The 11,751-nt window shown below is 25.6% G+C and overlaps 1 protein-coding gene across 2 annotated transcripts in view; it reads right to left on the reverse strand.

The window, feature by feature from the left end:
* LOC112681320 (phosphofurin acidic cluster sorting protein 1) overlaps positions 1 to 11,031 on the reverse strand; it is a 31,550-nt gene extending 20,519 nt beyond the window's left edge. Inside the window, exon 1 of one of the 2 annotated variants that reach the window (XM_025551588.1) lies at positions 10,422 to 11,031. In XM_025551588.1, coding sequence (XP_025407373.1) covers positions 10,422 to 10,528 — 107 coding nt within the window. In that variant the 5' untranslated portion in view covers positions 10,529 to 11,031. The remainder of the gene's footprint in view (positions 1 to 10,421) is intronic. The other variant, XM_025551596.1, reaches the window with a different exon arrangement.
* Positions 11,032 to 11,751: the final 720 nt, after the last annotated feature.

The raw sequence follows: 11,751 nt of genomic DNA on the forward strand, positions 1-11,751 counted from the left end.
AAAGTTTGAACTTCGTAATTATTTACAGCGAGCCAAATGTTTTTATTTTCATATCACTAAAAGCATTCCTAAGTACTTTTATAGAAGTCAAAATTATTTTTTCAAACTTAAGTAAATAAAATAAAATTATAGTAAAAATATAAAAAACATTGTAAATAGTAAAAATAATATCTAATTTTGTAAACAGAATAATTATAACATTTAAGTAAAATGTATTTACGTCTTATTGGTAATATAGATACACAAATACTTGTTGATTTTTAATGTTAGGTAAAAACCCAATACTTAGGGCCTAATGCCAAAAATAACTGACATAAACTGTAAATAAGATTACAATGCCAAAAAAAAAGATTTTTGTATCTATTAACAAATTATCATAAAATTAAAGATAAAATATATAGTAAGTATTTCTTATAATATTTAAAGGACATATTAATTTTAAACATATTTAATATCCATATATATTTATTTTTAAATAACTAATTGGGAAGTACAAAATATATAAATCGAAGTAAGGACATTGTTTTGTTTGGAAATTTAGAACAGGCTTCTTCTATATATTTATAGATATAAAAATATTTTTTTAATATTGTACAATGAAAAACGAATACTATTTATGATAAAATGTATTATTCATTGCAATAATACAATATTGTGTAGTTAAATAGGGTGTTACACGATTCATAAAAATTTACTAATTAAAATGTATCCTGTGTTAAAAGATGATTCAATTACGTTGAAACATCCATCTCAATAACTGAATAAAAACAACAACTAATATACAAATGAAGAAGGTTTCTTTTAATGTTTGTATGTTAATTATATTATTTGTAAAGAAAAATTTAAGTTAGCAGAGAAATATTTAAAACAATAAAATATTGCACAATAAGAATTAAAAATAACATACCTACTAGCATATTACTAATATTAACATACCTACTATCTACTAGTTTTTTTTTATTATCTCCACTTCCTATTTCTATTTATAACAATTAAATAAGTATTCAATGCGAGTAACATCAAACTCAAGATATTAATTTTATAACATTTTTAGAGTAAAGAACTATTTACTCAATAAGAATTAACTTCAAATTTCTAAAAATTAAAAATATTAACAGAATATTTAAATAAAATAATTAGGTTAATGAAAAATTTTGAATTATAGTTAGGAAAAATATTCACTAGGTAGTAAGATACATATCCCATAGTTTTAGATGGTAATTTTCAGAATTATTTATGTCTTAATTTAGGTAATGTTAATATTATATCATCGGTATTTTTAGTTAATTACTAGTATCTTCAGAAATTTTACTATGGCATATGGCTTTAAAAGTAGAACCAATAAAATATTTACGGCAAGCAATGACCAATAATAAATCATAAAAAAAAAATTTCAATTTACATATATAAAACGAACTCGCCTGAGATTCATTTACTAAAAAATAGAGCAATGAACAGGGGTGTATGACCTCAAATTTTACTATTAGAAGAAATTTTTTTAATTTCATTTATATCTACACTCAAGAGTAATAACTAGAGTGCGAATTTATATTTTCTTAAAAATTTGAATATATGCTTGTAATATTCTTGAAAAATATTAGTAAAATTTATAAAAATATGCTTTTATATCAATATGTAAAATAAAATGCTGTGATCAGATTTTATGTACTATAATTCGTTGAGATATCTTACTCCCGTTGTTGTGCATACATCCATTAAAAATATGTTTTTTCATAAAAATCTGCACTCCAGTAATAACCAAAAAACATTGAAGACTATTTGATAAATACATAATAAAACAGAATTAAAACAAACATTATTATTCTTTTGCCGAACAATTTAAATTTCTTTAAATCAAGGAGATAGCTATTCTTATTATAATATAAGAATTTTATATTACTCTCGTGTTCAAAGTATAAAACCCAACATTTGAAATAGAAATAAGATAAGAATCAAAGTTATAAATGTATAATAAGTAATATTTATAAAAAGTTCCAAATTTAGATTTAAAAGCAAAATTCGAGTATAAATAAATAACGTAGGTATCATTTAATAAGTTTGTAAAAAAATAAATATTTTTTCCGTAAAAGGTATTCAAGAATTCATAAACATTTGAAGTTGACCGATCGTAGTTAAATTAAATGAAAAAACATTTGAAAAATTATGATTTACGATTTTATTTCGTTATCAATAATAATATAAGGTGATTAATCAAAAAGATCAAATGGTACTGATTATAATGAAAAACAAGTAATTGTTACAATTATAATTTTATTTTAAAGCAATATTTAATCCGTACAACTAAATGTTTTTATTTACGGATCAAGTATGCCGTTTTGTGGATTTAAGAAAAGTTCATACATTAAAATAAAACTATTACCAGAAGATAACTTAAAAAGGATTTATATACTATGTACAATAAAAATTAAACCATAAAAAATAAAAGTATTACTTTTTGACAAATAATATTATTACCATTTTGTGCATTGGAAAGTAATTTATTTCAAATATTTTGATACATATACATTTTATTTTATGGGCTCCATAACATTCTCACGATTTTAAATTTAAATGTTATAATTTTAAACTTAATTTGTTTCTATTAATACATGTATCCTATAAATAACAAAAACGTTTTAATTACTCCCTATGGGGGAAATGTTATGAAAATGTCACAGTCAGGCCAAGTGTCCAAATAATGTAATCCTAATTCAATTATTTTGTGGGAGGTTTATTTAAGAACGGTTAGCAAAGTATTGTATTTTATATAAATTAATTCTTATTATAATTTATTTTGTAAAAATTATTAACATATAATTTTATGCTTGAGTATTTAATGTCGAAAAATATAAAAATCCGTTTTTTGAAATATTCAGATTCTCAGATTATCATAGATTAAATTTCAACTTAATATTCAAATAAACTATTTTAGACACAAAGGTTATTTTTACTCATTCTCATATTATAATTTTTAATATCATATTAGCTTTTATAAACACCTCCGAAAAATTATGAAATTTTTATTTGACGATAATCATTTATTTAAATACAACCATTTTTAATAAATATAAAATTATGCATACAAGATGTAAGGTTCATAAATATTTACAAAGAAGATTAACCATAAGATTAATAGCAATAACAATCCTCTACGACCATATTTTAACTAACACAGTGAAATGACATTGTTTTGTTTCTTCCATATTGATCCCAATACTCTCTACAATATTATTTGTTATTCAATAATTTTTTTTCTAAATTAAGAAAAATATCTACCAAGAAATAAAAATTAATCTAACAGTCTCCAAATTTTAATAGTTAAAATTTTTTTCTTCCCATTCATTTACATTACTGGACCATGACAACTATGATAATTTATAAGACCAACTAATAATAATTAAGACTTTTTAATTTTTATTATTTTTCTTTTTCGAGTGAAATAAATAGCTGATTTCAATGCAATATTATAAATTATGGTTTTTTGAATATAATATCAATATAAGATCCTATTAAATTTTTATTTTTATTTTTTTTTTTTTTGCGAAAAAGATGAACAACAAATTTTAAATGCATGTAATTTTAAGCATTGTATGCAATAAGTTATATAAAATGCTTAGCAAAAGAATTCCAAGTATAAATTATACAATTAAACTAATATTAATTTAAATATCTAATACGCCAAAATTACATATTTTGTTTTTAATTTAAAAGGACGTGATACTCAAACGAGAAGCTTACAAAACTATCAAAACAAATATTAAATAGGCCATGTTAGGCCCTCTCCCTTGATAATATACTGAATCGATTAGTGAGACCGATGGCACTTAATAAGTTTATAACTAATTTCAGAAACGATGCATCATTTTACTGTCTATATTGGGTATGATGTATTTATTATACATTATACATAAAGTTTCCCATGTTTGTTTGCTATAACATGCAGATTATGACAAATGGAATAATCAAACTATCTTTTATCTGTTAACATAAGTATTATAGCAATAATATAGCAACAAAAAAATAACTGACTATCTGGGCAGTTGAATAAGTATATTATAATGCAAGTAAATTAAACTTTGTAGCATGTTTAAATACTTTAATACTTATAAAATATTTAATTTATTATCTACCCCATGATATTACACATTATGTGCACGAAGTACATCTATTGTATATAATATATTTTTATTATAACATAAAAAATGTCCAAAAATAAGAGATTTTTGGCTGATAGCAATTATTATTCTGTATTTATTATACATTGTGTATATTTAGGTACTGTATATATTTTGACTGACTAATGACAAAAAAATATAGTTATGATAACAAATAACTTCACATCAAAAACCTAATATGATACCTTCACATTTGTTAGTTTGGGTAGTGTACACATCAAAGATACACTTTTTTTAAAAAAAACGCTACAGTGTACACTATTATTGAAAAAGTGTACACTTCTGTTAAAATTAACAAAGCTATTACGTTATGCTACAGGATTGGATATCTGTAATCAATTATACTCAAAGTAGTCATGATTAATATTATACAAATTTTCGGTTACCAGGATTCAGTAATCATCGATTATAAAACTAATTAAGTACTTAAATTATTTTTAAAAATAAGGATACCACCTCCACAGATTTTACAAGGGTTAAAGCATTGATTTAATAATATACAGTTACACTATCTTATTGTTAAAATAAGTAGCACCTATGTAGATGCTGCCACTAGATGTCGTTGTAAATATATACATTCTTGATAAAAACAGGTTATCAACAATAAAAAACTTTCACTTCTGTTTTTATTGTAGAAAAACTTATATCTTATCAAGTTGAAAGCATATGATTACAGTAAAATATTGTGGCTGCGTTTTTAGACGCTATAAAATTGTATCAACAACAGGTTGACGTAAATGTATATTATAAAACCAATGGAAGAAAAATGAAACTATTATCAGTTACTGCCACTATATGTTTGTGTTGAGATTTTTAAATTTTAAGCATATTTTCAATAATTTAGGTAAAGTATTTTATTTTTTTGACAAAACATAGAAAAATGAAATTATTGTAATATCTGATATACTAACAAGGGCTACGTTATCTCCTTTTAATTTATACTACAACAAGTAATAATGAGTAAGATGGAGGTGCATAGGTTTATTTTGACAAGTCATTTATTACCTTTTTATTTATCATATTCTTAAATGCCAAAAGATAACTAAAAATAAAACAACTCATTACAAAATAAAAGAAAATTTACAAAAACAAAAACATATCTATGTTGGCAATTAGCTATTTTTTAATAGGTATATGTGGTTTTTAACAGTAATTATACAACCAAAGTGAATATTTTATGACATAAAAAATGTAAGACCAATAAATTATATAGGTACATATCATATAGTTAAAAGTGTAAAATATAGTAAAAAAATACAATATACTTACCTGAAATAATTATTTTTTATACAGATTTCACTTAACATAATTTTCTTAGGAATTTATTTATATTTTATGTTATTATTTATTTTGAAATATTATTGAAAATTTGTATAACACTTGTGTTGTCTTTGTTCATTTTGATGCTCAACCATAGGGTATATTATTATTTAAAATGTGAGATGATTATTATATTCAAAAAATTATTTTGAAAATCATTAAAAATGTTATGTTTTTTATATTTTATTACCAATTTATAAAAATTTAACAAAATATATAAGCGAAAAACGCAATACTGTAAACCAATAAATCTATAATACAAAACATTTAAATTATTAAAAAATTCATAAAAAGTATTCATAAAATCTGAAATGCAGTAATACTATTACATAATTTAATATATTTTTATATATTTTACTACAAATAAACACAAAGGGTCAGCTGTTATTTAATTTAAGTAATATTTATAGTAAGGTTTAATTAAACTTATAATCAGTTAAGTTGTTTATTGTCATTATAAATCTATTTATTAAATATCATTTACTTAAAAACATATATATAAAGGTTTAAATTTGTGAAGACCTCGACTATTAGTAAATAGTTATTTTGCTTTTAGGTAAATGCACTATATCAAAAATTATCCAAAGACAAATATGGTATAAACTAGAATTATAGATTCATACCTGGATTCATTCATTTTAAGAACTAAAGAAAGATTTTTCAGAGATAGACAAAAAATAAACAAATCATTATAAATACAACTTGTGTGAAAGGTATGGGTGTTTTGATAAAAAATAATCATTAGTAAATATAATATTATGTAATTTTATAGTTCAAAATAAAAATTTACCATAAAATATCTTATGAATGTAGGATAAATAATTATTATACTCAAGTAGATATTATAAAGGGACAGTAAATAGGTAAAAATTTCTTCAATAAAATAAAGAATTTTTAGTTTTTGATGAATTAATTAATAATTAATATTATTTTATCTTAAAAGCAAATAATGTAATGAAAAAATGGTTTTAATTTCAAGAATAATTATTTTACACATATTAAATACTTTTTTTTAATTTTTAAGAATATAATTACTATGATAACAAATTGCCTTTGGCCACATCGTAAGGTCACTCATTACAGTATATAATCTATACAAGTTAATTTGTTCAATAGAATTATAAATTACGATTGATAGAGTAAAATGACTATTTGAGAATTTGACAGACATACTATCAAATAGATATGATTGTAGTTGTGTAAATATTTCATATTGATTAAATTTCTCAAAGTAGAGCATTACCATAAATTATTTTTGATATCCAGGCAATTAGTTATATGTTATAATATTATAATAACCAAGACTTGTATTTTTAATGCCATACATCATTTTATATCAATAGAAATTTCTTAAAAAGTATTCAATGTAAAAGTCACATATATATACTGTATACGTATTCAAAACTTATAGGTAATCATTTATCATATTTTTAACAATGATAAATGTGTTTAAGTCCCAATATTGTGAAATTAATAAGATATTTTATTTTATATAATGGGAACCTACTTGAGTACTTTTTTCATTTCATAATATTAACCACGCTGAGTATAACTAGATGCCTAAATAACATAATATTTAAATAAATAAATTTTATTATATCAGAGGCCGACAAGAAACTTTTATCGGAATCCAGAAGATTAAAATAATAAATAAATAAGGTCCAAGGAAAAAAATTGTATTTTATTATATTATTTATTAGTTATAAGTAAAATATTTAAAAAAAATTTATTTGATTTATCTAATTATAACCTGAGTTTGATAAATCAAATACTATATTAATTTTTCATAATGATCATTTAAAAATGTATAAGATACATATAAGATTTGTCAATGATTCAAATGTTTGTCCTATGCAGTCCGTATTTGGACTACTAACCTTTTGCAGACGATTGTATTATATAATGTAATTATTTTTCATGAATAACTTATAAATTAATTACACATTCTTTTAAGATAATTTCTTATTTAAAACAACAATAAGTACCAAACTAAATATTGAATAACAATTAATATTTATCATAACATATATTTATTGTATTATTTATATATTATACATACGACCAACAAAAAAATTAATTATGAATGTAACTGCGTGGTACTCATTGTAAAAATCAAATTTTTATTGGTCGTGCTAGATATAATATTTTTTGAGTATGTATTTAATTATTTAGGATAATACTCATATTCAAATAACTATAATCAATAAAACGTTTATTATTTTATATCCTATATACTGACTTCGGTACACAAGTAATAATAAAAAAAGTATGATACGTTTTTTTTTTTTTTAATTTGTCTTACTTCTTAATATATAAAACTACATGTACTGACTCAAGGCATAATATTTAGTAACTACATACCACAATTTATAATAATATAAATAATTGAAATACATTTATATCATATTAAAATAAACAATACTAGATGATTAACTAATATATAAATTAAGTTCAGGTCATACACAGAAAGTTTGATAAATTTAAAATAAATACTCCTTTTTGCCAAATAAATCTTATCTAACTGGGGATCAAAATATTTGATTCAATTTTAAGCCTAGTAAGTGTTACAGTAAAAATATAGATACATAATAGGATACATTAATTTAAATAGTAGATGTAGCTAGAAAAAAATAAAAATAAAATAATATTAATAACCCTTCTTTCTAAATTCTCTTCGCAAGGTTATTCTATTCCCCTCAATTTCCTCTAAAACTCCTATTCTACTAGTGTCATCTCCCTCATCATCAATTTTATTATCAATGTCAGCTTCCAAATTAATTCACGATATAACAACTAATTGTATATTGTATTATAATTGCAAGCTATAATATTATAGGACAAAAACAACAAATATTTTATTATAAAATTTATAAATGGATTCATATAAAAATTTGTCAAGTTTTTATTGTTGGTTTAAACAATGTAAAAAAAAAAAATAAAAAATAAATACTATTTAGTTAATTTGTTAAAATAATTTAATTTCCAAGTAAAATAATATAAAAGTTAACACATAGTCACTTAAAATTACTCATTAGGTCCTGATTTTAAAATATCTTAATTTCATACAGTTTGATTTTTCATCAATTTTATCATTTTTTATGTCATTACCTTAATTTTATTGACAACACATTTATTTCATTACAAGAAAAAACTAATTCAATGCATTACAGATGTGGAAAAGAGTAGCAACACGTTGTAGGATATAAAATCTTTAATTTTATGATTTATAAGTTAGCAACACTAAATACATTTAAAATTAAACAAATAACAATTTTGTTATTATACATTAAGAGGTTGTAAAAGTTAAACAATTTAATTTGTGCATTTTATATAAGTACATTTAAAAACAATAATGTTAAGCATGACTTATAATTATAACATAGAACTGTCATAGTTATCTGATAAACCAATTAATTTAAATTTTAACATTTTAATATAGAATAATTTGAACTCTATTGATGGTATGCACAAATTAACAAATTTTATATTCATTCATTTACTTGTCTTTATTTTAAATATAAATTAATAGTGGTAAAATTGATTTAATAATTTTTAGATTTATATAGTGAAAACATTTGAGCAGTGTAACAGAAATTGAATAAATAGCTAAATTATAAACTTAAAAAAACATACCTAATAGATACATATGTTTTAAAATAGGTAGTTACAATATAGTAACTAGACAAACTTGATTTCAATTACTTTTCTGAACATTAAACATTATTTCATATATTTAATATGGAATAATAATAGTTATTTGAATAAAAATAATAAAACAATAAAATATTAAAGTTGAGCAAGGTATTAGCATACAATTGCATAGTTTTGATATAATATACAGAATGGTAGATATATATCAAAATTTGTATGCAGGGACGTAGGTAAGGAGAGATTTGGGGGTTTTCATAATCTTTACCTACACCCATGTATGAAGATATATGTGCATCATATTTTATTTTGTAAATTAAAAATAAATGAACCATTTAAAAAATTATTACTCATATGTATAACTGCTAATTAATCAGTTAAAAATAGAGTATTTAAATAATTCAATTGCTACTATTTTATATTAAAGCAATTATGCAGGCAGATATTAAAACTATCGTAGTCGCTAATTTAAAATTATTAAAGCAAAACATTTAAATTATCAACACCTAATGCTACAAATAAATATAATTTTATAATCTAGAATTTAATCTTATTATGATGAAATCACTTAATAATTTGATTATTGCATAAAATAATGATTAATCTATTATTTTAAGTTCTGTTAACATTTACAGAGAATTTGACACTTCAAAACTATCATTTAAATTATGAGTACCTGACACATCTATGCTGAATGTGATTAGTTAGATTATTGTTAATCAAAAGTCAAAGAGTCATAAGGAATCAGTTTCATTGATAATTTATTTAATACCCAATACAAGTTAAAAGTATAGTTATGATTATTTTATATTGGTGAGTTTTGCATTTTAAAATATGTTCATTTTCAATAAATATGTAACACAAAAGAATACAAAAATTTTTCACTTAAAGTTCAAGTATACAAAGTTTTTGAATTGAATTATAGCACTGTGTAGTAATATATCAATTTCATGATGATCAAACAAAGTATCAGAATGTTTGATAGTATTATTAATGTTGGAATTATAATGCATCCAGTTCAGTGTGTATACCTAGTTGAAAATCTTTAAATTAAATAGAATGATGGTTTAGAATTGGCAAAAAAGGTAATCATTACATTATTGTAAGTCAGTTAGTATTGAATGCAAATCTAGTAGATTGTTTCTATGGACCATTGGTCAAACAATAAAAACGTGCTCATAAATTGTGTAAACCCTACTAATTTGCAATGGTACTACCTTGGTACACCTCTAGCTATAGAGATAGAATTTTGAACAAGATTTTTCCAAAATAACTTACCTAGGCACACAGTTGGATGGAGTGCGGTCGACTTCCCAGGTAGCGAACAATTTCATCGGCACCGGTCGAGTGCCAGTAGTTGGCGTTTTGACACATTTTTCAGCCATAATTCCCTGCGACGGCGGCGACGCAAGAGAGGAAGTTAAGTGCTGAACAGCTTCAGCGTTGTCAGTCGCTGTTGGTTACACAGCGTCGTAGCATGAACGCGCGAATGCGCGGATGATGGGACGATGCTGCTAACAACGGACGTAGCGGCGCCACATCCGTTTAAAGAGCGGTGGCGACGAGCGAAGAATTATGTAATAAATAATAATTGCTGGACAATAAGAGAAAAAAACTGTTGAAAGATGTTAAAAAGCCGGACAATACGACGGGCGAGGGGAACGGACAAACGAAAATCGGAAAAATAGGTGCGATGCGTGATTCAAGAACAAAATAAAATTAATAAGACTGGCAGAGGTAGCGGCGACGACAGGAAACGACGGGCGACCAACAGCTAATCACGCCGCACACATAACAGCACGGGCCAACTCCCGCGTTATCAACAGTGCGCGGTGGCGGCGGTGGCGGCGGCGGCGTCGCGGCGGTGGTAGTGGTAACGGTGGTAGGCGCACGCACACGAGCTCGCGGTAGTGTGAACGTTTTATTAATCTCGGGCGGCGGCGGCGGAGGCGACCCGGTCGTATTGCTATTTGCTGCTGCAATGCCCGTGCGCACCGCCACCCGCCGCCACTGTTGCTAGTCTGGTGCACACCGCCACTCCGCTCCGTCGTAGCGAAAAACCGACGCACGTCATTGTCGCCGCCGCCACCAACCGACCTACGCACCGCTACCCACCCGCGTCCCGGACGGTATTGGAACCCTGCTGTCGCGCTCCGTGCGTTATTGGTAGGCGGCGGTGAGGGACGGCTTTGTCGACGTGCGCGCGCGGCGTGCAGGGGGTCTTATACGCTCCGCCAGTCGAGGGATTATCGAGGGAGAGGGCCGGGATGGAGAACGTTTGTACGCGTTTTATCCGAAACGACGACGCGGCCGAACGGACAAAGACAAGAGACGATAACGATATTAATAATAATAACAGTAATGACGTTCTTGAAAGAACGCGCGTTGTGTAGCGATGAGACCGTTACAGGAACCTACGGTCGGCCGCTGCGCAGTAATGGTGTATACGATATCTGGTACATCTCGTGTGGTATTTGCACGTATCGTTGTCATTGTCCGTTGCCGGTGTCGGTCCCGACGACTGAGTTGGGTCTCGAACTTTAGACGGTGACGCAGGGGCGGCTCCAGAGCCATAGTAAGGGGGGGGATTGTTATAATTTTACAAAAT

This window comes from Sipha flava, unplaced genomic scaffold (assembly GCF_003268045.1).
Source record: "Sipha flava isolate LNK unplaced genomic scaffold, YSA_version1 102_pilon_pilon, whole genome shotgun sequence".
In the NCBI taxonomy this organism is placed as follows: domain Eukaryota; kingdom Metazoa; phylum Arthropoda; class Insecta; order Hemiptera; family Aphididae; genus Sipha; species Sipha flava.